We start from the raw sequence: 27,693 nt of genomic DNA, 5'->3' as shown, positions 1-27,693 counted from the left end.
GTTGCTGCCTTTGGTACGGCCATGACCAGAGGCAGCCAAAGTGAGTGGCCACGTGGTGGGGACTTCCGGGACCCCTTCGAACACCAAAACTCCAGGCAGCCCTTTACTCCTGCCGTTCCGTCTCCCTCCCACTTCGGTGATGCTGTTGGGACACAGATCTGAGCTGGAGGAGAGCCCCAAAGTGAAGTGAAACCCAAGGGGCTCTGCATGGCGCCCCAGCTTGCTTCCGAGCCTTCTTGATCATCTCTTGCTGGGGCCCCCCCCTTGCCAGCAGAGCAGCACTGAAGCCTAGTGGCCTGTCTCCTGCATGTGACAAGGGCCGCACTTGGAAGCTGGGTTAGTCCTTTCGGTTTTGTTTCCTGATTGGAAACCCTGAGGCTCCTCCCAGCCTCACCCTGCTGCTTCCGACCTGTGCTTTTCTGAGCAGGGGAAGCCCCTGGCAGGCTTGTGGGAGGGCAGGCCCGCCTTGGGTCCCTGCAGGCTGCTGGGACCTGGGCCTGAGTCCCAGGTGCAGGGTAGTTAGGGCAGCCTGGCATGGAGTGGCCTAGCTCCTGGTTCTCTCGTGGGCAAAGGGGCAAGGCCTGGGCAAGAGGGGCCAACCTGCCCCTCCTTGCCAAGCCAGTGAATTTGGCTGCTAGGCTGGGGAAATTGAGCCGACCTTCTGACATTTCACTGCCACAGTGGAGCCCGGGTGAGAGAAACAGGAGACAAGGTGACGGGTTGGCCTCGCTCTGCCTCTTGCTTGCAGAGGACAGGGCAGTGGGCTAGGGGGCCACGCTGGGTGCTTACGATCTCACAGCTCCTCAGTCCAGGCCCAAGCACATGGTCACAGTGTATAGACCAGTGCCTGGGGGCCCTGCAGATTGGGGTGCTCCCTCAGGGGAAACACCCAGCTCTGCACACCCTCTAGCCAGGCCCACTTTCACCCACACTAAACCAAGGGTGAGAAACCTATTTCTGGGCAGTTTCCTGCTGCTCTTTCCTGTATGATTCTGTCACCTCCTCTCTCACCCACCACGGTGAGTCTCCTGCTGCAGACATCCCTTTCCCATGTGAGAAGGCGGGATGGGAACTGGGGGTGGGGGCAGCCCCTTTGTCCACTCTGGGCACCCTGTACCCTCTGAGATGATGACAGACTCGAGGCAGAAATACCTTGATAATTCAGGGCTTCCTGGGCCCAGGTGGGGCAGTTTTCTTTCTTGGGGTACCCCTAGAACACAGCCAGGGGTCTGAGCGTGGGACGCTTAGGTCAGTGGCAGGGCTGCTGGGGCTCAGCCCTGCAGTTTGCTGCCCCTGCTTACTGCTCTGTCCCTTAGCTGGCTAGACCTCGGGCACAAGGGGCATGGGGACAGCAGTGAGTTCTGCCCTCAGGTTTGGGGCTCATGAGGAGGTGGTGAGCGGGAGCCCCCTCTCCATCTTCCTAATCACTGGCAAAGGAGCTGGTGCTCTGAGCCCCCTGCCAGGGCCCTGAGGCATGAGGGCAGGGCAGCATCTCAAGCGGAAACCTCAGTAGCTATAGATTTTGCCTTGTGGCTGGTGGCACTGATTGGGGTTCCAGGCTGGGAAGTCAAGCAAAGCATCTCCAAGGTAACAGCAGGTACAGGACTTAATGGGTCCTTAAAATTAAAGTAAAATTTAAAATAATAATAATAATAAAGGGCCACAGATACAGCTCAATGCAGAAGTGCTTGGTTCAGTCCCAGGTAATGAAGAGACTAAAAGACTGAAAGCCCAACACTACCTTCCTTCCCAGACTTTATTTATAGCTCTGTTCATTAGCTGGGCCGGACCTTGGCCCCCTGGTGGGCTCCTCCAGGCCCTCCTCAGGAGACTTAGCCAATTTCATCTCCAGCCCCAAGGGGCTACCCCCCTGCACATCGTCCTCAGGGCAGGGTGGGTGGACCATGTCAGACTGCGCTAGACGGCCCTCCGAAGAGACAGGTCTGTCTTTGTGTTCCCTTGAAGAAACTGCAGGACAGGAGGTCCATGTTACTGCCCCTCGCTCCCAATGCTCGCAGGGACCTGAAGCCCAGGGAGGTGGGAGCTGCCTTCCTTTGGTTGGGTTGATGGACCAGGGCATACAGTGCAGTGCTTCCAAGCACCTGAGCAAACAGGCCTCCCCCAGAAAGAATCCTTGTGAGGGACAGAAGAGTAAGTGACTGTGCCTCCCATGGAGGCTGGTGGTGTTTCTGCTGCTAATACAGGGGACTCCAGGCAGCCCTGGCACAGACAGGCCCTGAGAGTTTTCCTAAGACTCCCAGGCTCCTCTCTGCTTCTGCATGTTAAGTGCCCTTGGAGTAGTCAGTGGGAGGCCCAGGAAATGAGGCAAAAACATCACTGAAACCTCTCCACAGTCCATTCCCCTTGGCCACCAGCGCTGACTGTGAGGCCAGGCACTGGCTTTGACTTCCAGCCAGCGCCGCCGCCGCCTCCTGGCCGGCCGTGCGGCCCTGTGCGAGGGCCTCAGCCTCTGCGTCAGTTTTCTCCACTGTATCTGGGGCTTACAGTGGTCCTTATCTCTCGACATGGAGAGGATTGAAACTGGTTTATCTGCGTGCTGTAGCCACAGCTTTCTCACTGGATGTGAGGACAAAGATGCCACAAGCACAGTGGGCTCTGGCTCTTAACCAGCACGCCCGGGGATCCGAGCCTCCTGCACGGGTGTGCAAGGTGCATGTTGCCTGGGCGGAGGGTCTGCACCTGTGTTGGGTTCTCCCTGCTGCCCTGACTCTGAGAGGCACCAGTCCTGCACCTTCTTGATGACAGCTGAGGACACTGGGGGCTGCAGAGGGGACACTTGCCAAGTCACCTGGTAATGATCAGGCCTCAGCCCTTGTGTGGTCAATGCCTGTTGCCTTTAGATCCCTGACCTCCAGCATGACCTAGCCTCAGGGGACACAAGGTACTCTAGGGGCTTGCTGGGCTTGGGGTGGGGAGGGATTCTTCCAGGACAGGCTCGGAATGAGGGGTCGCCAGGACCTGGCAAAGTCTCATGCCCATAGCACCCTAGGAGTGTACAGGTGTGAGCAGGGAAGGGCTTGATCCTCTTGAGTGACATGGGTCAGCAGCAGTAGCTACCTGCTACTTAGTAGGTGAATCTTCCCTGTTGCCCCCTGTCTTGTCCTCTGGCTCCAAAAGCCTAAGTGTGGGCTGGAAAGGGGACTGCGAGGCAGGAAGGAGAGGCCTAGGCACAGTGCCCAGGCTGCACAGAGGGCCACTCCACCCAGAAGGAAGCTACCTGAGTTGTTGCCAGCTGACGTCCGAGCGCTCTGAGGCCGAGAGGGCAGCTGGCTGGCGTCCTTCAGGGACTGCTGCCTGTGCCGGTGGGGCTGAGACTGCTTGGGCTTGTATTTTGTTATCCCTAAAGCAAGGACACCAGAGGGCAGGGGCAGGAGCAGGGGCAGTTATGAGACCCCAAGGGATAGGCAGAGCGAGACAGGGCTACCAGTCTGAATTGGTAGGTTTGCCCATCTGAGCCCTTCATTCACTCACGTGCCTATCTACCCCCCATCTGCCATCTGTCCCCCTGTCCCCCCACTCAGGTTCTCTGAGCACCATATGCATCAGCTGTAGGCCACGTGCTGGGGGAGCTTTGATCCCCGGGTTACCCGCCCAGGACTGGGGGCAACAGGGAAGCTTTGTGCAAGGCTGTGAGGCATGATGGGAAGTAATAAGCAGCATGCAGGCTTCAGGAATGAATGGGGACCTAGAAGTGGGATTGGGGCACAGGGATCAAGGGGTGGGGGCTCAGGAAATGGCGTTTTGCTGAGTTTTGAAGAAGCGTCCATAGAACTGGGCTGTGATGATGCTGGGAGCCAAGGCCAAGGTGGGAACGCCTGGCAGTAGTGGCTGGAGGGTGAAGGCTGGCAGGAAAAGATGTGGCTGCCACATGCCAAGTGATTAACTGAGGCTGCGCAGCTGTCCTGTCCCTAAAAATGCTTAAAACCTGGCGGCTTCTGGAGACATGAACATTTCAGGGCAAGGCATAGAGAAAGAAGGGCTGAAGACATGGATGTATCTGGGAACCCACAGGAGACTCTGAAAGGCCTCTGGGCTACCTGGATACTCACTGTCTTTGACCAGGATGCCTGGCAGCCTTGTATCCATCCGTCCCTTGTAAATATGTCCATCCAGGCCCAGGATATCCACCTCGTCATGCTGTAGAGGTGACACACACATCCATTACCATGACAGTGTCCAGCATCTACCCTCTGATCCTGTCTCCAGGACATCCCGTCTCCTACTCCCAGCACCAAACGGCACTCAGGACCCTCCTCCCAGGGCACCCGGGGCTACAGAAAGGCAGACAGCAAGGTGAAAGGCATGTGTGTGTCACTCAGAGCTCTGGTGGTAGGAGGCAGTGTGCCTGCTGGGCGGGCGCTGGGATTTCTTTTCTTCCCAAGAAAGAATGAGGGATTTTCTCAGCCTGAGGAAGGCTGAGAAACTGCTCAAGGCGGAGGGGCTGGCTTAGGTGACATCTGCAGACTGATGTGGCCTCTGGGGCATGTGGGGGCTTCCTGCCTGACCTTCATGGCGATCTGGATCTCTTCGGGGGCACACAAGCCCTGGGGCAGGTGCTGTGGGCGGTTGCGGCGATAGGGGTAGGTGAGAGTGTGGCTGCCCCCGCAGTGCCGGGCCATGGTTGAGTAGGTGTAACCCACAGAGTCAGGCACCCTGGGAAGCAGACGGCGTGGGGTCACCCAGATGGAAGTGGGTGGTTCTCTTCAAAGGTCTCCAGGAGTCAGGGCCAGGGGACCTGGAGGGCGTGTGTGTGAGTGAGTGAGTGAGCAGCGTAACCTCAAGGGTGCCATCCTGAGACCCCGCACACACACACTCACATGCACACCGTGCACATGCATATGGGCATGGCATTCACTCATGGCTGTAGGCATGTGGGAACCAAGCTCGGGCAGCAGAAAGCTGCACACCCCGGCCCCTGTCCCTCACCGCCTATAGCAGGGAGAGCCGAGGCAGTGGGCATGCAGCAGCTCGTGGATCATCTGGCTGCTGGCCTTCACCGAGCCCCCGAAGTGGATCTGCACCTTTTCAATGTCCAGCAGCATCTTGGAGTGCATGCTGCGCAGGCGGCCCACACTCCGCTCCATCACCGACTGGTCGCCCCGGGGGAAGGTGCCGCCCACCTTGAGGCTGTGTGTGGGTCCAGGGCACAGAAAGGGAGGCCAGTCAGGTGTCACACGGAACCTGAGGCTCTCTGCTCCCTTACCTGGTGTAAGGGCTCCCTCTGGCTCTGGGCCCTTATTCGGGGCTCTGTGTGGGGTGTGGGCGAAGCCAGTATGAGCCAGGTTAGAAGTCCTGGGCTGCTGATCTAAGGCTGGGAGCACAGGAAGCTCAGCCCCACAGCAAGAGCCCTCCCCAGGGTCTCTCATGGATCTGACTTGCCAGGGAAAGTTTTTCTGAGGAGCCAAAGTACACATAAGTCAAATGCAGAGAACACAGCTGGTCTGGTGACAGCAGGAAGTGGAGGAGCTTCATGTCATCACACACCTAGCCCCATGCCACATCGCACACCTGGGGTTCTAAAGAGCCACCCTTTCTACTGTGAACCACAGACCAGAGGAGGGCAGGGGCCAGAAGGAGCCCGAGGTGTGTCACTACCAGCCTGCTCATGGAACCCACCTCTGGCTGAGCGATGCCCACACCTGCCCTTCAGGCCTAGGCTTGCTGAGACAGCTAAAAGATGCCAGCAGAGGTAAAAAGCCCAGGAGCTCTCAGAGGCGGCTGGGACCCTGGCACTGCCCACCAGGATTCGCAAAGGGGACCAAAAGGGCAGGTTATCACTCAGGTGCTTCTGATGCTGTCACCCTAGGAAGAGCTGGGGCTAATTTAAAAATCTATCTAGTGGCCCCACACTCCAGCTAGGGTGCCCCTCGGGCCACCTGTGCTCCACCCTCCCACCCACCTACAGCTTTGCCCATGATGCCACTGTCCCTTACTTGCGGCTCTGCTGGCGGACCTGCTCCAGCTCAAATACTGTGTAGGGGCGGATAGAACGGTGCCCAGGCAGGGCCTGACCCACAGGAGTCACAGGGATGCTTCTGGGCAGGGACAGAGAGAAGGGGAGGGTCAGAGTGTGAGGATTCTGGTCACCTAGTTCCATCCCACCCACTGTATGTTCCAAATGGGGAGAGATGAAGGGCCAGAGGTGAGACAGGTGGGGTGCACTGGGGAAGCGAGGCCCAGGTACTCACTGTCCAGTCACAGGAATCTCCAAAGCACGGTCACAGGAGAGGCAGTGGAAGTGAGCCAAGAGTTGCCTGCGGGGACACACACACAGAGGTGAGAGGCTGGAAGGCTGGCAGCTTGGGCTCCAAGTCCTGCGTCCTAGGAATTCACCTTCTCCTAGGCCTGAGCTGCCCAGGGTTCCCCGTCCCCAAAGGTGCCCTGGGTAGGCCTTGGGGGCCCCCAGGTGGCCAAGAATGGAAATTCTAGGTCTCAAGTCTATGGCAGGCCCGGTGTCCAGGAGCTGTCTCAGCACCAGGACTGGGGCCCCTCCCTTCCCAAGGCCCAGCGGTCCTTCTGCCTCCCTGCTTCCCTGCTCCACAGCCCTGTGAAGCGATCTGACCGACAAGTTCTTCCAGCTCTAACCTCTGTCTCCAGTCATAGGTCAGTCTGGGGGCAGTGCCAGCTATGCGCTGCCAGGAGCTGCTTGAGGGAGGGCCCTAGGCTCCTGCTGCCCTCCTAGCCCAGTGTGCCAACCTCCTGGGGTCCTCTGGTCTGGTCCTCACCTCCGCATGGCAGCTGCCTCATCTGCCTGGTAAAGGGGAGAGCGCTCCTTGAGCTGTTCCCGAAGTGACTTCCACCGATCCTCTAGCGCCTGTTTCACGGGGTCCAGCTCCATGCGGTCCAGCTGGGGGGCGGGCACAGGTGAGCACAAAGGTAGCAGGAGGGTCTGGCAACATCCTAGTAGTGGAGACTGGCCCCTCCAGCTGCAGCCTCTCCTGCCCTCACCTTCATGTCCATTGCTGCCAGGAGCTTGTCCAGCAGCTTTTGCCAGTCCTGCTCCTGCCCACTCATCTTGGCCATGAGCTCCTGCATCATGTGGTTCAGCTGCTCCGTGGTAGCATCAAACTGGACCCGGCTCACTTTGGATGCCAGGGCGCTCTTGTCGGCTTTCTGCTCGGAGGAGGAGCAGGAGGGCTCAGCTGGGAGACAGCCATGGCAGGGCCCTTTTCCCCAGGTGTCAACCAAGCTGCTGACAGGCTCCCAGGAGTCTATATCCATTCCACCTCCAGCTGCCACCCTCTCCCAGCCAGCCAGACCTCCAGGAAAGGGTGACGCGCAGCTGCCACTCACCACGTCGATCTCCATCTGCAGGTGCTCCCTGTTGGCCTTTTCCTTCTCAAGTTTTTCCAGGCCCTGGTACAGCACCTGGGGGCCACGCAAGCGACGAATGAAGAGCCCGCAGCTGTGCAGCGGGGGCGGTGTGGGGGCCGACCCCAGCCCCCCTCGGACCACTCACATCGATGTCTTTCTGCTTCTGCCGATGGTCCTCGATCAGGTTGCTGGTGGTGACGTTGAGCTTTTCGCAGTCGCCCTGCACCTGCAGGATGGCACTCTGCACGTGGCCTAGCAGCTCCTCGTCCTGCGACAACAAAGGGACAGGCGAGGAAGATACCATAAGGCTGCCAAAGTGACCACGAGGTGACCCTCTAGTGAGGTGTTCCTTAAAGTGCTACCGCACAGGAGAGCTCACTGCAGACCCCTGCCTCAGTGCCTCAGTGCCATTCTCAATTTCCCACTGATAGCTGTATCCGCCCTAGGATGGGAGTGCCAAAGCCTCCACATCCTTATGGACTGGCCTCGAGGGGCTGGGGGTGGTCAGTAAAGCAATCAAGGCTCAGGAGTGGCGTGTGGTTCCATGGCCCCTGCGAGCTGAGGTACAGGCACCTTCCCTGAGCTAGATCTGAATGCCCACGTCCAGGAAGTAGGACCCAAAGACTGTGGCTGTCCCCACCCACACTGGCAAGCCTGCTCTTTTTTTTTTTTTTTTTTTAATTTAAAGAGAAAAACAAAACTAAACGAAGCAAAACAGTAAAAGGCTACAAGTAATACAGAATTTCAAGAGAAAAAATATACAGTAAGAATTCACTAGTTTTTTTTTAATGTTCACCTTTTCTTATTAAGGAATTCACTAGTTAATAGATTACATATTGTCATCTCAGAAACAGTTGTCCAGATTACAAAATTAAAGCATAAAGTGGACATTAATACAGTGAGATTGCAGACAGTTCTGTTTAATGATCCAACAAAAACTCAGTAATATGGTTTTCTATCCTACACATTTAAATATACTTGCAGTTATATTCTTTAAATCACTTTCTTTCCTCTCTTTTTTACTCTAACAATCATACATTTTGATTTCCATTACTCCCACAGTTCTTATAACTTTTTCTTTGAAAAAACAGTGGTCAGATGCCACGAAGTAGGTGGCAATGCCTTAACCGTGTGTGTGTTGTCAGGCCCCAGGGCCTCTTCCATCCTTGTCAAGGGGAGTGCTAACCTTCTCTCTTTTCATACAACACAAGCCTCCTCTTTTCAGGAAGTCGGGAAGAAGTTAAGATTGATGTGAGCAGGTGAGTCCACGTTTCCTGCAACTGTGCCTGAGTCCTTTTGTCATGTGGCACCATTCCATCCAGCTACTGGGCCAACTCTTCCCAGTTTTCTGTGGCCAGAACTAGTTCTGTTGCTATCCTTGCTGTAGAAGGATTGGGGACTTCGTTTTGTTTTGTTTTTTGAGAAGGGTCTCATGTAGTTCACACTGGTCTTGAACTCACTTTGTAGCCAGGGTGGCCTTGAACTCCTAGCAATTCTCCTGCCTCAGCCTCTTGAGTGCTGAGAATACAGGTGTGCATCACAATGCCTGGCAAGGACCCAGGACTTTAGTGGGATCTGGCTAAAGGGTTCCATAAGAACAAACTGACCACAAACACCTCTCCCTGGGGAGTGCAGTCAACCACCACCTCCCACGGGGACCATGTCTGGCTGCCCCACGAGGGCAGAGTACAAGCCTACCTGACCCTGAAGCTTGGCCTTCTTAGAGGGCCGGGAGGCAGCCAGGTTGTTGACCATTTCCTGCAGCTGCTCGTAGCGCTGCACCAGTGTGCTGACCTGGTGGCTCAGGTCCAAGCTGCAGGCGGGGCAGGTGGCCTCAGGGTGAATCTGGCCAGGTGCCAGCATGCTCAAGGACTTCTGTGGGGTCATGCTGAGGGCCAGCAGAGTGGAGGAGGAGGTCAGCATGTTCTCGATGATGGTCCTGAGCTTGTCTAACTGTGAGCAGGAGAGACATGGAGGCAGGGCCATGGGTGGGTCCACGCCAGCCATAAACACTCACGGGCTCTGCTGGAGGGCTCTGCTGGGAATGTGAATGGTGGACTTGTACATGCTCTGTCCCACCAAGCATGCGCACAGCTAGGAATCCGACAAACACAAACACACTTCAGGGGTCTCTCCAAGCCTAAAGGATGCCAGCTTGTCCGTGTCCAGGGAGAAAGCTGCTCCGCCTGGTCCGCCTCTGCACCCACCTGGCCCGGTGTGCTGCTGACTCCGGAGCAGCCAGGGTGAACTGGCCAAGAAGCCCGGCTCAAAAACAGTACGGCCAGCCTACACCCACTCATCTTGGTACTGGGTAATGAAGCTGAAGTGGGGCACTGTGTGAGGTGGGCAGGCTGGCGGAGGGACTGCGAGGGTGTGGAAGAGGAGGACACGAGGGCACACAATGAGGCCGTGGGAAGACAGAAGGAGTGGCCGCAACCCGGGGTGGGCCCGAGGGTCAGCACTGCAAAAGGAGGGACGAAGAAGGAGAAAGAAAGGAAGCAGAGTAACTGGTATGTGCCAAAGCATGGCTGGACCTTCAAAACACTAAGTCGGATGCACAAGGCCACAGCTTGCAAGATTTTATCTCCTTCAAATAAATGTTCAGCATTTATGGCAGGGGCTGGGGCTGGCCTGTGTGTCTGGGGAGGGTGGGAGGGAGAGTGGCCACTGAGAGGCACCGGCCTTCTTTTCATGGGGATGAAATGTCTTAGAATTGGATCGTGGTGATGGTTACAGTTCCGTGAATGCACTGAAAACACCGTCAGCATTTTTAGAAGTGTAAGTTACAGAAGTTCTATAATGAAAACAGATTCTGTGGGAGATGCCCAGGCCTCGTTCTCCTGAACAGTCCCTTGCCCTTGCCCCAGTGGCCCCAGAGCCAGCTTGGCATCTGGAGGGCCTGAGTCTTAGTCACAGTCATCATCTCCCCACACACAGTCATGGAGGCTGGTCTCTGAGCGGAACCGGGTCTGCCTGCTCTCTACAGCCAACCCTCAGAGCCCGCACCTGATCCTGTAGGTACAGGGAGGCTTCCACCACTGAATTCTCCATTGCGGTCTTGCCCTGCTCCTGGCTGTTCCTCAGCTCAGCCAGCTCCTTCTCGATGTCAGCCACTGTGACTCTGTGACACGTAAAAGCCTGGCCTCACTGCCCGCCCAGAGGTCTAAGCTCGATGGTGCAGACCCCTGGCCGTGGCGGGTATAGGACAAGGGTAGGGCTCACTATCCCAGGCAGCCCTGTCCTGGGACTCCTGGGTCCTGCGCCTGTCCCGAAAGGGGTACCCAGTGTGCTGCCCTGAGGCTACTAGACAGTGGGTCAGGGCCCTGCACTGCATGGGCTCAAGCAGGTGGCTTGGTCTACCTCACACTGGGGACAGCGTGGGAGTGTCTTGCTCCTCTCAGTCTTCATTCAGGAGAACTTCTACCAGTTCCCTGAGTGAGATGTGGGAAACCCTCAGAGCAAGTGTGACCCAAGCCAAAGGCAGAGGTCAGTTCCGTGCATGAAGGAACCAAAGGTCGCCGCCACTACCAGCCTGAGGGGTTGTCCCCAGTCCGGCAGCTGCACAGGGTGGGCCTGATTACCTGAGGAGGCCCAGCTGCAGGCCCATTTGACCAGTCTTCAGCTCCTTCCCCATGACCTGGTCACCTTCGCACTCCAGGAGCTTTTGTATCTTATCCAGCTACAAGCCCAATGGAAGAAGAGGGTCAGGCAGGCCCGTGGCTCCACTCCCTGATGTGGCCTTGGAGCCCCATTGAGCCCCTCTCCCATTCTCTAAACATTCCCCAAGCTTCCCTGACAAGAATCCGGGTTCTTCTGAACATCCAGCCACCGTCTGTTTCATGTATGCAGAGAGCTAGCACTGAGGATGACTGAAGATCTCGCCCTCTGACCCCCAAGAGTCCCCACTGGGGGCCACTGCATATTCAACAGTACACCAACAGCTTTGGCTGTCCTTTTTTAGATCTAGGAAGTGGACATGGTGATTCCTCCTAACTGCATCGCCTCACTGATGGACGGCAAAGACCCAGTCACACAGCAGTGTGCGGCAAAGGACCATCATCTACCCAAGAGTGGACAGAAGGAACTCTGACTCACTCTGCAAGGCCCAGGAGCTGACCCTCCCTTACATACTTTAGCTTTATCCTGGCGAACATCTTTGGTCAGGGTCTTTAAGGTCTTCAGCTGCTCTTCCAGGTCAGGAGGTAAGGTCTTCTTGACTATGGAAAGTGGGTGCCTTATGGTCAGAAGGGTTAGAGTCTCATTTCTGGCAGTCAAGTGACCCCAGAGAACAGCAGGGTATATCATGTCATCCTGCTTCTCCTGGTGACTGGGACAAGAGGGGAACAGAACTGTCTTTTGCCTATGAAAACCCACCTACTGCTTGGTGTCCTAAAGGGTCTCGTGTCTGCTGACTCACCTGTCATTTCACCCTCACTAAACTCTCAGCTCTTCTCAGGGCTAGAGTAGTGGCGGGTGACAGATCCACTCCTCAGCGCTCTCTTCTGACTCCCTTCTCAGCGGCACTGTTTCCCTTCATCCTTTTGGGGCAGTTACTCTAACAAAGGCGAAACCTGTTCTGTTCCTCTCTTGGGGCTCTGGCAATCCTGCTGGTTTAGTTTCTGCCTTGTCTACCTGTTTACATAGACCCCGATGGCTGTGAGGGAGCCCAAAAGGTCTAAGAATGGACCCACCATTTGCAGGGGCTCAGGAAGGTGTCGGCAGCCAGGGGCTGAGAAGGACACCCTCCTCCCCCACCCCACTGAACCAGCGCTTGCTCCTACACAGCGGGTGGTACTCACCCAACAGCATGAACAGGTACTGTATCTTCTCCAAGTCCGTTTGGCCAGGTTTTTCCTCATCCAGCTCCCTCATCCTTTCCTTTAGTTCTACATAGAGGCTGATGATTTCTCCCATCAGACGAAACGTTTCCATAGCCACGGGGAAGTTAGGAGCCAGTTTCTCCACTGACTCACTCCGGGCTCCACTCCTGAGTTCACTTGCTTCAGATGAGACTTGGTGGACAAAGGTAAGAGAGTCTCGACTCCTGAAAGGGGTGGCATCTTGGCCTGGGCCAGTCTGAGCAGGAAAGGCAGGAATTCTGTTTGGATCCAAAAATACTTGGCCACGTGGATCAACACCCATGTAGCCTGGGCGACCATCACCCGGGTACGCTGGACCCTGCTGCTCCCCAACAGGATATGCATGACCAGGCTGAACTGTACCTGGGTACAAAGGGCCTTGCTGACCTCGGCCAACATGTACAGATCCTGTATCTGTACCTAGTGGTGCTGGGCTCTGCCGGTCCCTGCCAGGAGGCCTCAAACCTTGCTGATGGGCTTCCGGTGGCACCAAACTCTGTGTGTCTGTACGTGGTGATGACAAGCCTTGACTGGGTAGGAGTGGTGACCTGCGACCATACTGTTCTTGGCTGGGAGGTATCACATGGTGCTGATATGGGTAAAGTGAGCTCAGGCTCCTAGAATCGGCCAGGAATGTTGGGAAGCTATGCAACCCTGCGCCTGGTGCTGTCAAACCACGTTGATCCATTCCAGGTTGCACCAAACCACGTGGGTATGCACCAGGTTGAACCAAACCAGGCTGATAGGCACCAGGTGGCACCAAACCACGTGGATATACACCAGATTGGACCAAATCAGGAGGATATGTGCCAGGTCGAGTCATATAAGTACCAGGTTGAACCAAGCCATGAGGATCTGCTCCAGGCTGTAACAAAACATGCTGACCAATTCCAGGTGGCACCATCCCAAACTGAGCTGCACCAGATTGTGCCAAACCAGGCCAGTCAATACCAGGTTGGACCAAACCACGCTGATCCATTCCAGGCTGCACCAAACCACGTTGCTCTGTGCCAGGTTGTACTAAAGCACCCTGATCCATGCTGGGTTGCGCCAAAGCACCCTGATCTGTGTCAGGTTGCATCAAAGCATCCTGATCTGCGCCAGGTTGCACCAGACCATGTTGATCTGTAGCAAGTTGTGTCAAACCATGCTGATCCATTCCAGGTTGTACCATGCCAAATTGACCTATACCAGGCTGCACCAAACCACGCTGCACTGCACCAGGTTGCATCAAACCCAGCTGACCCACACCAGGCTGCATGAAACCCAGGTGACCTGCACCAGGCTGCACCAAACCACGCTGAACTGCACTGGGCTGCATCAGGCCGCGCTGAACTGCACCGGGTGGCATCAAACCCAACTGACCTGCACCAGGTGGCATGAAACCCAGCTGACCTGCACTGGGCTGCACCAAACCACGCTGATCTGCACCAGACTGCACCAAACCCAGCTGACCTGCACCAGGCGGCATCAAACCACGCTGACCCATGCCCGGTTGCACCAAGCCACGCTGAACTTCACTAGGTGGCACCAAATCATGCTGATCAGCACCAGGTTGCATTAAACCACGTTGCTGTACACCAGCTTGCACTGAACCCTGCTGATCCATTCCAGGTGGCACCAAGCCAGGCTGCACTGTACCAGGTGGTACCAAGCCATGCTGAACTGCACCGGGCTGCACCAAACCCAGATGACCTGCACCAGGTGGCATCAAACCCAGCTGATCTGCACTGGGCTGCGCCAAACCCAGCTGACCTGCACCAGCTTGCACTGAACCCTGCTGATCCATTCCAGGTTGCACCAAGCCAGGCTGCACTGCACCAGGTGATACTGAGCCATGCTGAACTGCACCAGGCTGTACCAAACCCAGATGATCTGCACCAGGTGGCATCAAACCCAGCTGATCTGCACTGGGCTGCACCAAACCCAGCTGACCTGCACCAGCTTGCACCAAACCCTGCTGATCCATTCCAGGTTGCACCAAGCCGGGTTGCACTGCACCAGGTGATACTGAACCACGCTGAACTGCACTGGGTTGCACCAGACCTTGTTGATCTGCACTGGGTTGTATCAAATCATGCTGGTCCATTCCAGGTTGCACAAAACCATGTTGGTCGGCTCTTGGCTGAACAAAACCATGTTGACCTGTAGGTTGAACCAATCTCTGTGAATCCACACCAGGCTGTGCCCAACCAGGTGGATATGCACCAGGCTGCACCCAAGCACCAGGAAATGCCCCAGGTTGCATGAGCTCATACGGACCCATTTCAGGGAGGATCAACCCATGTGGACCCGCATCACGCTGTGCTACATCAAGCTCATCTACACCAGGCTGCATCACACTCTGCTGAACTGGACCAGGCTGTATTAACCCACGCTGACCCATTCCAGATTGAGCCAAACTATCTTGATCTTTACCAGGTTGTACCAAACTGGATAGGTATTCACCAGGTTGCACCAAGCCACCCTGATCTGTGTCAGGTTGGGCCAAGCCAGGCTTATATGTACCAGGCTGCTCCAAAGCACTCTGATCTCTGTCTGGCTGAATCAAATCACGCTGCTCTGTGCTAGGTTGTATAAAGCCAGAAGCTTCCAAACTGGGCTGCACAAAGCCTTGTTGATCTGCACTGAATTGACTCAAACCAGGTGGTACCAAAGCTCGTCCATCTATCGGCATTAGAGGCAATCTATGTTGGTCTATGCCAGAAGGTACTCCTTGCTGGTCCCTGCCAGGTGGAGCCAGTCCTTGTTGATCCATGCCCAGTGTTACAAATCCATGCTGATCCATGCCAAGTGGTTCCAATCCCTGACCATCCATTTGAGGTGGTAGCATATGAAGCTGAGTTACACTGATGGGTACCACGCCAGGTGGTACAGTGCTAGGGTACTGTAAGCCAAGCTGATCCATGCTAGGTAGTCCTAATTCATGATCATCTAGCCTTAGGTAGACTTGGCCCTGGCTCATGGGCACCCCACCAGGCTGATCTGGATGCATATACTGATACTGATCTGTGGCCAAGGATAAGTCTTGTTGAGTGGGGCCGGTAGGTATCTCTCTTCTTGGATATGCTGGAGTAAACCGTTCTCTACTCCTGTGGTGATCTGACTCTGTTCTAAGTTGGGGTGTAGCAGGTTGATAGAGTCTTGACATGCTAGCTTCATCACGGGCCCTTGCGTTCTGTTCTCTACCAGGAACAAAGGAGCCTTTGCTCCATTCCCTGATAGGGACCCCTTCAGAGAGGCGGCCTGAGGCACTGGGTCCCGGTAAGGCCTGACTTGGTCCACCAGTGGAATCTGGAATGTGGCCAGTGCTCGCATGCTTGGTGGAGGGCCCACTTGGAACGAGGTCACTTACTGTTAAGGAAGACTGCACTTTGCGCTTAGAAAGTCCTAGTGCTGTTTCTGAACCCTGGGAGAATAAGAAGAAAGAAATCATGTTACAACAAGCCAAAAGCACCTTGAGAGTGGAAATGAAAAAGAGCTGAGATGTCTGATTAGGATTTAGGGCCCTTGAATAAAAACACTCTTTTCCTAAAAGTGAAGCTGGACATAAGGAAAAAACAAAAGACTGACTTTCTTGAATGTCTCCAGGCTTTGGAGAATCTGCACATCTGTAAATGCCATCATATGTGTAATTTCCTTCATAAAAGATGGGAAAAATGGAGCATGGTGGTGCACACCTGTAATCCCAGAATTTGGGAGGCTGAGGCAGGAGGAGTATTGCAAGTTCAACACCAGCCTGGCCTACAAAGTGAGCTCAAGGATGGCCTGGAAAAAGACCAAAAAAAAAAAAAAAAAAAAAGTCTGGGCTGAGGATATAGCTCAGTGGCACAGTGCCTGCCTGACAAGCATGAGGTCATAAGTTTGATTCCTGGTACAAAAAATAAATAGATAGATAGATAGTCTGCCCCACTGTTGACACATTGCAGATGGCGAGTAAACCAAAATATAAACAAGCATACTCGGATCAAGAAACCCTATAGATGGAAATTTTCTCTATGGACATTCATGAAAGGAGGCCAAGAAAACAAAGCTGGTGTCAGCAGCATTGCTTAGAAGAACAGATTTCCAAGAAGAGACTGGTGACCCAGCGTGGTGTCGCACACCTGTAATCCTAGCACTCAGGAAGCAGAGGCAGGAGAACTGCTGAGTTTACGTCAGCCTGGGCAACATAGTAAGTTCAAGGTCAGCCTGAACTACACTGCAAGAAGCCGCCTCAAGAGGGAGGACATGGACTGGTATATTTAAGATACAGAGGAATTCTATGGCTCCACTAAAAATGAATAATGGACTATTTCCATTTCTAGCCAAGATGAAATAACACAGCTCTTACCCTTCTGTCTATAACAACCAAAAAATCAAACCAAAACAAAACAAAGACATAGACAAACAATTATAAAACAGCAGCTTTCTACACCCTGGGTATCAGGCAATAAAGGCTAGACATTCCCGAGAGGCTGGTGAGACACACTGTATGAGCCTTTCTATTTCCTCACTTACTGTCTCAGTGCGGTCACCAGCTGCTGCGCAGGGAGGGCAAAGGGGGGCAGAGCCCAGCAGTCACCCAGAGTTGCAGAGGCTGAGTGGCCATTAAGGGCGGTAAAGCAGAGTCCACATGATAGTACAGCAGAAGGGAAGTAGAGGGAAAAGTTCCCCTCCAGCACTCAGTGCAGAAATGCTCAGCGTAGACATACGAGGAGACTGCTCGTGGCTGAGGAAGTCAGCAGAAACAAGCCTCTAGGGACAGGCTCTCCTGCAGCTGGGGACAGGATCTGTTTTCACCAGCCAGTGTGGGAAGGCTCCTCACTCAGAGGTGCTGCCCGGAGGTGGCAGCCCTAGACAGAACAGAGTTGCAGAGCTACTGGACAAAAGCCCCAGAGCAAGGCCTGAGAGGATCAGGCTGTTTTCAAGCAACTCCATCTGGGAGGATGAGTTCAGACAAATCTATAAGAATTCTGAAAATATCCAAAGTAGTAGTAACAAGGGCTGGTGATCAATCAGAGGCTAGCAGGTGTGAGAAGAGGTAGGAAAATATGACCCAGAGTGAGATGACTCAGTCACGCAATGCAATCCAGATGCAAGTGGTAGGATGAGCAGAGGCCACGAAAACAGGGATCGCAGCCACTGTTTCTTGTGTTCTTGTGTCCAAAAGGTTAAATAGCGACATGAAGGTATTTTTTAAAAAGATCTAAGTGGAATTTACAGAGATTAGAAATACAGTAAGAGGAAAACTACACTGGATGAAGCTAGTGGCAGATGGGATATTGCAGAAGAGAGGGGTGCTGAAGGTGAAGCTCAAACAACAGAAACAATCTAAAACGCAATGAGAAAAACATGAGCCAGATGGGACGGCTCATGCCAGGAATCCCAGAACGCAGGAGGCTGAGGCAGGAGGACCGCCATGATTGGAGCTACACAGTGAGCCCAAAGGCCAGCCTGAACCATATAGTGAAACCTTGCCTCAAAAAAGACCAGAAACAAAACAAAATAAATACAACACAAAAAGAGCACCAGGAAGCTATTACACACACACACACACACACACACACACACGTCACTCAGCTGGACCCCCTGAAGACAGGGACAGGACAGAAAAAAAGTGGAGATAAAATAGATCAAGGAAATAAAAAAGGTCAAAGCCTTTCCAAACTTAATAAGCACTATCAACTCAGAGACAGAAGGAGCTTAGTGTGTTCAAGCACAGAAATGATGACGGCAGTGACACCATGACACATTACAAATGGCTCAAAATCAGTGGCAAAAAGAAAATCTTAAAAGCAACTAAAGAAAAAGATACATGAAGAATAAAGTTGAGGTCAGGGGTATAGCTCAGTGGCACAGCACCTGCCTGGCAAGTATGAGGTGGTGAGTTTGAACCTCGGTACAAAAAAAAAAAAAAAAGATAAAAAATGAAGCTGAGCAGGACAGTGATTGCTCACTGGAGGACCAGGTGTGTGGTGCACACCTGTCATCCCAGCACTATCGAGGTTGAGGCAGGAGAATTGCTGAGTTCTAGGTCAGCCTGGGTTACATATAGCAAGACCTTGTCTTAAAAGGCAGAATCAACAGCAAAGACAAAACAAGATAACAAAAAGCCTGTTGCTCATTGGAAGCAAGCAAGCAGAGCAGCTTAGAACCTTTCTATGGTACATAATAACATTAACTGGAATTCTTCAAAAATATCTTTAAAAGTGATGGAAAGCCAATGTGGTAACTCATGCCTCGATCCCAGTATTTCGAGTTCGAGGCTTGTCTGGGCAACATAGTGAGTTCAAGGCCAGCCTGGACTATGTAACAAGACCCTGTCTAGCAGGTACTAGGTTCTGGCTTCTAGCATAATGACAAAAGAGAAACAGAGAAGAAAGAAGACAGACACTTTCAGGTTTTGCTTTCTATTTTAGCCTATCAGATCACCAAAGCTTCAAAGAGAAACTACCCTTTCCCTCGGCATGCTGCTTCTGTAAGGGAACATTTGAACCCTTGTCCTCAAAGTCTTTGGACTTAGTAACAGTGTCACTGGGAGATAACTGGATTCTGCCCTTTCACATGTACCTCACGTTTGAGGCTCACTGGCATTTGCATGCACTATCCTGGTCACCGGAAAACAAGGACACTTTTTCTTTTCTTTCTTTCTTTCTTTCTTTTTTTTTTTTTTTTTTTTGTGGTAATGGGGATCAAACTGAGGACCTCACACTTGCCAGGCAGGCACTTATGCCACTGAGCTAAATCGCTGCCCCCTCTTTCTTTCTTTCTTTCTTTCTTTCTTTCTTTCTTTCTTTCTTTCTTTCTTAGGCAGAGTCTCACTAAGTTGCCCAGGCTGGGCTTGAATTTGTGATCTTTCCTCAGCTTCCCAAGTAGCTGGATTATAGATGTGTGCACTGTGCCCAGACAAGAAAACTTCTTTTTCTTTTTTTGTAATTTTTGCAGTGTTAGAGAGGTCATCAGAGCCTTGGGCACACTAGGCAAGCACTCTACCCCTGAACTTCACGTTGAGCCCTTTAGCAAGCAAAAATGACCAGAGCACTGTGGTTGACTCTTCCTGGTCAAAATAAGTCTTTCACTTTTTGTCATTAAAAGAAAAGGAGGAGGTGGGAGAAGGAAAAAACATCATCTTCATCATTATTTGATGGTATAAAAACTGCAGCAAGCTGTTTGTATCACTGAAAGCTCTAAAAGGGTCGTCATCACTGTCTTGAGGTATATGAACAAAGTCGCGAATAATCGCCTCGTTACCCTTGAATGACCCTGGAAAAAGCTGGCCTGGGTCCTTGGTCACCCAGGCCCTGGATGGGCATCTTCCTTTCGCTTGGAAACTGGACTGCAGTAACTGGCAGTTGAACTCCTTTCCCATGACGGTGAACCAAACTCGGGGTGCTGTTTGCTAGCTGTCAACCCTATCCTTTCTGCTCCACCTTCCGCCCAGCCTCTCTGCTCGTGACACACGCAGACAGCCTTCACCACCTGCTGAAGCCCATGTGGATTCTGAAGCCACCATGGTGCAAAGGCTTGACTTATTCAACTTCCAGGGCCCACCAGCCATGTGGTCATTATGGTTGGACTCTGATGAGTTCTCTGTCCTCTGTCGGATGGAGTGACACTCCTTGCCTCTTCCCTGATGGTCTGTGCAACGAGGAAGCTGTCACTATCTACCAAAAATGGTCTCCTGCTTCTCAAAAAAAAAAAAAAAGTTTTTAAATGCTGTACTGAGGATTGAATCTGGAGCCTTTGCATCAAGGAAAACCCCAGTCCTATTTTTATTATTTTGAGACAAGTTTTCTCACTAAGTTGCTAAGTTGCCCAGGCTAGGTTTGAACACTGATCCTCTTGCCTCTGCTTTCCAGAGTGCGGGGATTTAAAAATCTCTATTTGTTTGTTGTTTGGTCTTTTTTTTTTAATGTAGGAGAAATATACTACCACTCAACCTGTACTGTAAGGTTGGCAGCCCTGAAAACTCCTTTTTTTAAAGGTAGCATGTCATGGATATATTCCTGCTCCACAAGGAATGAGGAGAAGGCATGTCCACAGGGTCTCGCTCTGCAGCTCAGGCTGGCCGTGGACTCACTATGTGGGCTAGGCTGGCCTTGAACTTGCACAATCCTTCTGCCTCAGCCTTTCGAGTGCTGGATTACTGTGAAAAATCTTTTAATGTTTATGTGTACTTTTATTTGCCTTTGGAGGAGTTCTTCATTGTGAACAATAGTCAAAACACGCTTTCTTACCTTTGGAGACATAAACATGTCTAAAGGTATTTACTTATGTCTTGTGGTCATCCTTTGCTGTCATGCTGAGAAAATGTGTTGGTTACTAAAAAATGACAGTGGTGCATGTTTAAAAAAGTGTGGAGGGAGCAAGACAGGAGACAGGAGGAGCGGGCAGAGCGCGTGAGGGTCAAAGCCCTTGTGAGGTCCTGGGTTCTATCCTTAGCGCCACGATTAAAAAGAGACAACGGGGGGCACCCTGTTTGCAGGGATGTCTTGCAGTCTTGCAACTCTTTCGCTGCTGTTCTTCAACTCAAATCTGGTGAGCCGTTACTATTTGGCATTTCCTTGGATGGACACTTGGGGGCGCAAAAAGCTTCACTAACTTCCTGTCCTCTCCATGGCTCTGACTGAGGAACACAGCTGCACAGAGCTGGGAGAATGGGACTGTCAATGCCAAAGGGGCAGCTAATCCAGGTCTGCAGGGATCATGTGAAAATAACCCAGGCTGATGTTGTTCATATGAAGAAGGATTTGGAGTTTGGAGATGATTTGGTTATCCTGTGCACTTCTCAGGATGGACAGGTACATGCCCATGTGCAAAAGCCACCATCAGGGGCCATGCATGGTACCCAGCTGTAATCCCAGCTGAGAGACTGAGGCAGGAGAATTGCAAATTAGAGATCACTCTGGGCAATTTAGTGATTCAGCAAGACCCTGTCTCAAAATAAAAAGCTTAAAAAGGAGCTATAACCCTGTGTAGGTCTTGGGTTCAATCCTTACTACTGCAGAACAAAACAAGCAAAGCAAAGTCAAGCTGCCCTTAGCAAGGGGCCTCCCACAGGGGTCAGTTTTCCTGGCCCATGGCCAGTAAAAGGACTTGTGCATTTCAGGACAGAGCGTATAGGAAAACATGAAAAGCTCCAAAGGCAACAAAAACTCTACTTAGGAAGCATTTTCCCACCCAACTTGGCAAAGCTCAAAATTTTGGATACTGACCTGAGGTGCTGGGGAGGGAGGAGTGTCAAGAAAGAAGCTCTTTCCCGTGTTGCTGGGAAAGACAGAATCTATTCACACGTGTGAATGTTACCTTGGAACAGCGGTTAGAAGGTTGGAAGAACTATGTCAAATACCCGCGGTATGGAACTTGTGAAATAAATTAGGAAAAATTAAAAAAAAAAAAAAAATTAGGAAAAATTTACACCAAAATACTGTGCAGTGGTAAAAAGACAGAGGCCCAAGGAGCCCCCTCAAGACCAGGAGCCGCTGTCTGCTTACCGCTTGGGTGGCCTTCCAGCCATCGGCAATGGCTTGCTCCAGCTCCTCCCAGGTGACCATGGTCACTTCTTCTCCACCAGGAATATTATTCAGCTTCTGCCTTATATAGTCCTGACAATAAAAGACATACATATGCAGCTGTGTGCACTGTGTGCGATGTGGGACTCCAGTAAAGAGTTGGGTAGGAATAGAAAGGATTTCTCCCTCCATCAGGGGGATGCACTGTGGGACAAGCCACAGTGAGCGGTGAGGTTGGAGATGTCCCCCACCCCGGCACTCCGGAGGGCCCTCCCCCCAGTGCCGGCTGATGGTTGCTTACCAGGAAATCATCTCTCTCTTTAACTAGCTTCTCAAGCTCTTCCATGCGCTGCAAAACTTCCTGGATACTCTGAAAGCAGAGATCAGAGATGAGTATCATGCAGTCCAACTGGAGACACTGCACACACACAGACACACAGACACACACAGACACACACAGACACACACACACACACACACACACACACACACACACACACACACAGACACACACAGTGGACTGGACGGAACAGGAAAGGGGGCCCGTATGTGGCTTTTAGAGGGAGGGTTTCTAGTTTTTCTAGTTTCTACCTGGTTTTACCTGGTCTACAGTAAAGTTAGGCTGCAATTCTTTTCCCAGAAACCACTACATGCTACCCAAAGCTGCCAGTACTGCTGCCTGGAGCCCACTCTGCCTCTCAAGGAGCCAGCAGCAGGGACTTCTCCAGGGTCTGTGCCATTCAAAGAGCAAAGTCATCAAGAGAACCCAAGCAAGTTGCTAAAGTTTAAGTTGCTCCTTATAATGTGTGCCAACCTCCAAAATCTAAGATTAGATTACAAACAAAACATAATGAAACAAACCCTCCACTCTTCAAAGTTGCAAAAGAAAAAGAAAAGTGGGTACAGTTCCCAGAGCAAAGAGGAGCAGGGCTGAGGTCACAAGGCCTGGAGTGGCACAGGACAGGGTTGGTGCCAGCGGCTCTGAGGCTTTTCTGTGCCCCTCCTTCCTTGCCTTGGCCGGCCCCACAGTTCCTCACTGGTCCTTCTTTCCCTCAGTGTGGAAATGTGAGCATATGTCTACCACTGCCTTGCACAGACTCACTTTGTTTCCTATACTTGTTAGTGCTCACACTCAGCCGCTTGTGTGGATTCTTCCTCCCAAGAAAACCAAAGGTCAGGGGAGCCTGTCCCCTACTGTCGTGGCCTGTATCCATCACCACAGGGTGACGGTGTCTAACTCGGCAGCCTCACCCCTCCTTGTGGACAGCGCTTTGACTTTCAAAGTCCACTACTGATTTTTATTTTTATTTTTAGTGGTACTGGGGATTGAACCTATGGACACATGTAATTTAGCCCCTTTTTTCCCTTCTTTTTTTTTTTTTTTTTTTGTGTGTGTGTGTGCCAGGGATTGAACTCACGACCTCGTGCTTGCCAGGCAAGTGCTTACACTGCTGAGCTGAATCCCCAGCCCCTTTTCCCTTAATTCTGAAACAAGGTCTCACTCAATGGCCCAGGGCTGGCCTTGAACTTGTGGTTCTCTGCCTCAGCCTCCAAACAGATGTATTATAGACATGAACTACCACACCTGGTCTCTTCTTTTCTTTCATTTTTTTTTCTCTTCACTCTTTCTTTCTTTCTTTCTTTCTTTCTATTTTTTTTTTGTGGTGTCCTGGGAATTGAACGCATGGCTTTGTACTGAGCCTTTTTTATATTTTGAGATGGAGCATCATTGCTAACGTGTCCAGGCCAGCATGGAATCCCAGAGCAGGGGGTTACAGGCACGTGCTACCATGTGCACGTCTCCCTCCTTCCTCCTTCCCTTCTTTTTCCTCCTCCTCCTTCTGCTCCCTCCCCTTCTTCCCTTCTCATCTTTTTGGGTTGGGGCTGAACCCAGACCTTCACACTGAGCCCCATTCTCAACTGTTGTTTTATTTTTTCTTTTAGGACAGAGTTTCAGTAAACAGCACAGGCTGAGCTCAGGATTGCAATCCTCCTGTTTCAGCCTCTGAATCGAGCTTTACCTCTTAACTCTATTTGGTTTGAGTTGATTATTTTTGAGACAGGGTCTCACTATGTAGTGAAGGCTGACTGACACTCCCTATGTAGCCCAGACTGGTTTTAAGCTTGCAGTGATCCTCCCGTCTCACTCAGCCTTCTGAGAGCTGGGATTGTGAGCAGCCACCACTAGGAAGGGCTTAATGGAAGGGGAGTTTGCTCTGAGAATTCTGAGATATTGTTGGTTTATATGTGGGTCAGCTCAGGTCCTTCAGTGGCAGGAGAGCACTGAAAGGGAGCGATCGTGGGGTGGGGGACACGAAGGCCACCTTACTCTGGAGTTGGAGTCCCTGGTACCTTCTCCTGCGGTTTCAACTTCTTTGCTTTCGCATGGGCTTCCTTCAGACTTTTCACATCTTGCTGTGGTTTCAGCTCCTGCGCTTTTGGGCGGGCTTCTTTCAGACCTTTCACATCTTCCTGGAGCAGGTCTACGGGCTGTAAGGCAGAGCGAGGCTGATGAACCCAGGAAGGGAAGCCTGTCGCCTCCCCTCGAGGCTCAGCTCCCAGGGCCACGCTGCAGCAGCTCAGGGCTCAGCTGCTGCCAGGACCGGAGGCACAGAGGGCTTGCTGGCCTCTGTGCTCATCCTGGGCGCTGACCTTCATTTCGTTCTTCTGGGCCTTCGTGGATCCTAGCTGAGCCTCCTCTGTGTCTGGCGTGGCTGTGGGGGCCTCCACGGTCTGCAGGGTGATTTGCTGCACGTGGGTGGCAATGACCTGCAACTGGCTGTCCACAGCCTTGAGCTGCTTGCTGAGGTCCTGCACCTGGTCACCCAGGTCCTTCACCTGGTTCTCCAGGACAAGGGAGGATGACCTGCTCCCAATCTTGCGCTTCTCTTTGCTGGGGTGCAGGGGTGGCGTGCCGAAGAGGGCGCTGCGCGAGGCTCGGAGCGGCTCAGCAGAGCGGAGGGACTCGATGGAGTGGCCTCCCTCAGGGGACAGGGACTGGATGTCGATGACTGTCTCTTGGAGGTTGAGGTTCTTGAGGATGGCTACTAGGAGAGTGTGCAGGGCCGTGAAGTTGACGGCGCCCACCTCCGGTGTGCCGATGGCCAGGTCGGCGAGCTCCCTGAGGGAGACCTTGTTGGCCGACGAGGCAGGAGGCATCTCGATGTGTTGAGAGGAGCACAACCCCAGGCACCCAGACCACCAGCGCCCCTCACTCCTCCTCCTGCCTCCGGGGCCTTTGGAGGACCCTGTGAGGTCCCTGCGAGCCCCTGCCTGGCACCCAGCCTCGCGGGGCAACAGTCACAGGACTCGGCCTTGCGCCTCGGACCCTGGCCTCCTGCAATGAGCGCCCCTGCGCCCGGCGGAGTCCAGCGGGGCCTCCTCGAGGGTCTCCACCCCCGGTGCCAATTCACACCACAGAATGTTTTGGTCGGGCTTCGGCACCAGAGGATTCTGCGGAAGAACGGGGCTCCACAGAGAACCGAGAACCTCCGGAAGCAGAACAAAGGCCACCGCTGGTGAGGGCCTCCCAGACAGCCGTAGGGTCTCGGGAAGCCTGACCACACCCCTCAAAGTGTCGCGAACTTCTATTCAGAAAACGGTCCCAAAGGTGGTGTGGGGCATTTGCGTTAGGAGCACATCAGCCCGTGGGATGGTAGTGGGACTCTTAAGGCAGAGCCACACATCCGAGGGAAGCAGGCCCAGGGCTGTGGCCCCTCAACATCCCCATAGCACGCTTAGTCAAGACCGAGGACTTGGAAAAGATGACCCAGGATGCAGGTAGCTCCAATCAGCCACCAGGGGACAGACCTCCGTGTTGGATTCACTTTATCCCAAAACAACTCATCTGGCTGAGTGCCACTGTTACAGTTCATTGCCAAGTAAACTAGAAGCCCAGTGCCCTGGACTTTCCTATCCCAGATCCCAGCAAAACACATGGACATAAACTTCCTGACAAGTGCTTACATAATGTTAAGCTACTCAAAGGAAACCCGATTACATCTGTAACATATTTCACCAACTCAGATTTGGAGTTTAGTTTGAGTTCATACTGTTTTTAATAAAAGAATTTTTTTCTTTGTGGTACTGGGAATCAAACTGATCACCTCATGCATGCCAGGAAGGTGCTTTGCTGCTAAGCTATATCCCTGGCCCACCATTATATTTCTGATACCTGATGACCACAGGTGGTGGTTGAAATGAAAGAACAATTTCTTAACAATCTTCTGTGCCTTTGTATGAGCCCTAGGATCAAGTACAGGGAGTCTGTGGTGCACTGCTCAGTTCTGAATTTAGTAACTGTTCTGGCTTGCATCTAGCTGTCCCCCAAGGCCTTGTGTGGTCATGGTGCTCAGTGGTGGCTGCATCTGGAGTGTGTGATGCTGGGATTGATGCATGGCACGATGCCAGGGCCCTGCGGTTAGGTGTGAGCACTGCCCAGCCTAAGTAGCCTGGGAAAGCTGTCAGGGACGGGAAGCTGTGCTCCTGCCTTTGCCCACCATGAACTGCTTCTCCTCTGGGATGCCCCTTGGCCATGCCACCCTGCTTTGGAGCCAGCAGATTATGGGCTGAAACCTCTACAGACTGTGAGCTAAATAAACCCTTCCTCCTTTAACTTTGGGTGTTGGTGATTCTGTCTCAGCAACGAGGAACCTAAGACAGCAACCTTCCCAAAGAACGTCCACAGTCACAATGACTACTGCTATGTCAGAGCGTCAGGCCTCTGAACCTCATTCATTCATCTTTACATCTCTGAGGCTTAGTATCTTTTTCAAATTTTTTGGTGTCTAGGATGGAAAATGAAACCTGGAGCCAGGTATAGTGGTACACGCCTGTAACCCCAGCACTTGGGGAAGTTAGGACAGGCGGATCCCTGCGAGTCTGAGGCCAGCCTGGGCTACAAAATAAATTCAAGGCCAGCCTGAACTACAAGTTCAGACAGTGAGAGAGCAACAGACAGACAAAAAGAAGGAGTCCCTGCACATCAGGCAAGGGTTCAACCACTGAACTACACAAGGGCCAAGTGTCCTGTCAGATTCATTATGACTCACTAAACACAAGAAAGGGTAGTATTTTCCAACTCCAGGAACTACTACTGCCTATTTTTTTCTTAAGTCCATTTTAAAATTACTGTCCTTGGGGACTTGAGAAGAAAATCAAGTGTTACCAGGAGGTATAAATGAAATTTTAGAAAGGCCCTGACTAGCAAGAACCAGGTCTTACCCCTCATGGTCCACAGCTCTTCCACTACCATCACACTAATTATTTTAAAGACTTTTCAAATTTTCCTACTTGGATTATTTGTGTGCTTGGCAAAGCTAATGTGACTCAAAGTCATGGCCGCAGATAGGGAAATTTTCTTGTTACTAAAAAAGGGATAGCTGGGAGTGATGCACACCTGTAATCCCAGGACTTGTGAGGCTGAGGCAAGAGGATCACTGCAAGTTCAAGACCAACCTGGGATAGATACAAAGTGAGCTGGAGATCAGCCTGAACTGCATAGTGAGACCCCGTCTCAGAGACAAAAGACAAAACAAGAAAAACAAAAACCCAAAAACCCAACAACAATAACAACAAACCAATGGCAATGTATCATTGTTGCCCCTGGGGGAAAAAAGAAACAATTCCATGTCTCAGGAGCTAATAGAGCCTCTAAGCAAGCTCAGTTAATCCCCAGCATACACTCTTCCTTCTGACAACATCCTGATGTGGGGGGGCTCAGAGATAGAAAAAGCCCTTCCATGCTTGTGGTCTCCTGACAAAGGTGTGTACGCTGGAACTGTGACCATGTGATTCAGATACAGGGTAGAGGGGGCAAGTGGAATCCTAAGTGATGCAGTTAACTATAGCATCCTCCATTACAAAGGCAAGCGACAGCTGGGTCTATGTTTTTCTTTTAATTTGGATTTTAACAAGGGTTTACTTCAATTTAGTGCTTAGGAAGGGGATGGAATCTGCAGAAGATTTATGTCTGGCGTCTGCACCTACCATAGACCTTTTTTGCT

At 52.3% G+C, this 27,693-nt stretch overlaps 1 protein-coding gene and 2 non-coding genes across 6 annotated transcripts; all 3 read right to left on the bottom strand.

Moving 5' to 3' along the window:
- Positions 1-1,738: 1,738 nt before the first annotated feature.
- Qrich2 (glutamine rich 2) lies at positions 1,739-27,369 on the bottom strand. 4 transcript variants are annotated; one of them, XM_023564963.2, is made up of 20 exons: positions 24,341-27,369; positions 24,041-24,178; positions 21,990-22,058; positions 21,671-21,781; positions 12,135-15,603; positions 11,467-11,552; positions 10,917-11,014; positions 10,342-10,456; positions 9,034-9,288; positions 7,481-7,603; positions 7,315-7,389; positions 6,970-7,134; positions 6,747-6,868; positions 6,210-6,275; positions 5,955-6,056; positions 4,948-5,148; positions 4,527-4,674; positions 4,071-4,158; positions 3,239-3,361; positions 1,739-1,968 (listed from the first exon to the last, which is right to left on the bottom strand). In XM_023564963.2, the coding sequence occupies exons 1-20, from the start codon at positions 24,845-24,847 to the stop codon at positions 1,757-1,759; spliced, it is 6,273 nt and encodes a 2,090-aa protein (XP_023420731.2). In that variant the 5' UTR covers positions 24,848-27,369; the 3' UTR covers positions 1,739-1,756. The 4 variants fall into 4 exon arrangements, 3 of the variants coding, with proteins under 3 accessions (XP_023420731.2, XP_063097854.1, XP_063097855.1); XM_063241784.1 differs by lacking the exon at positions 3,239-3,361; XR_010045037.1 differs by lacking the exons at positions 1,739-1,968; positions 3,239-3,361 and having other exon boundaries at positions 4,114-4,158; positions 4,527-4,756.
- Positions 8,418-8,543, bottom strand: LOC111756757 (U6atac minor spliceosomal RNA). The gene has a single exon (XR_002791173.1). It is a non-coding gene; the product is annotated as a U6atac minor spliceosomal RNA (small nuclear RNA).
- Positions 20,087-20,223, bottom strand: LOC111756752 (small nucleolar RNA U109). Its single transcript, XR_002791169.1, has one exon. It is a non-coding gene; the product is annotated as a small nucleolar RNA U109 (small nucleolar RNA).
- Positions 27,370-27,693: the final 324 nt, after the last annotated feature.

The sequence above is a fragment of the Cavia porcellus genome, unplaced genomic scaffold (assembly GCF_034190915.1).
Source record: "Cavia porcellus strain 051 isolate PalLab524CR breed Dunkin Hartley unplaced genomic scaffold, mCavPor4.1 scaffold_32, whole genome shotgun sequence".
Classification (NCBI taxonomy): domain Eukaryota; kingdom Metazoa; phylum Chordata; class Mammalia; order Rodentia; family Caviidae; genus Cavia; species Cavia porcellus.
The sequence above is the reverse complement of the archived record's forward strand: the minus strand, read 5'-3'. Positions and strand labels throughout refer to the sequence as shown.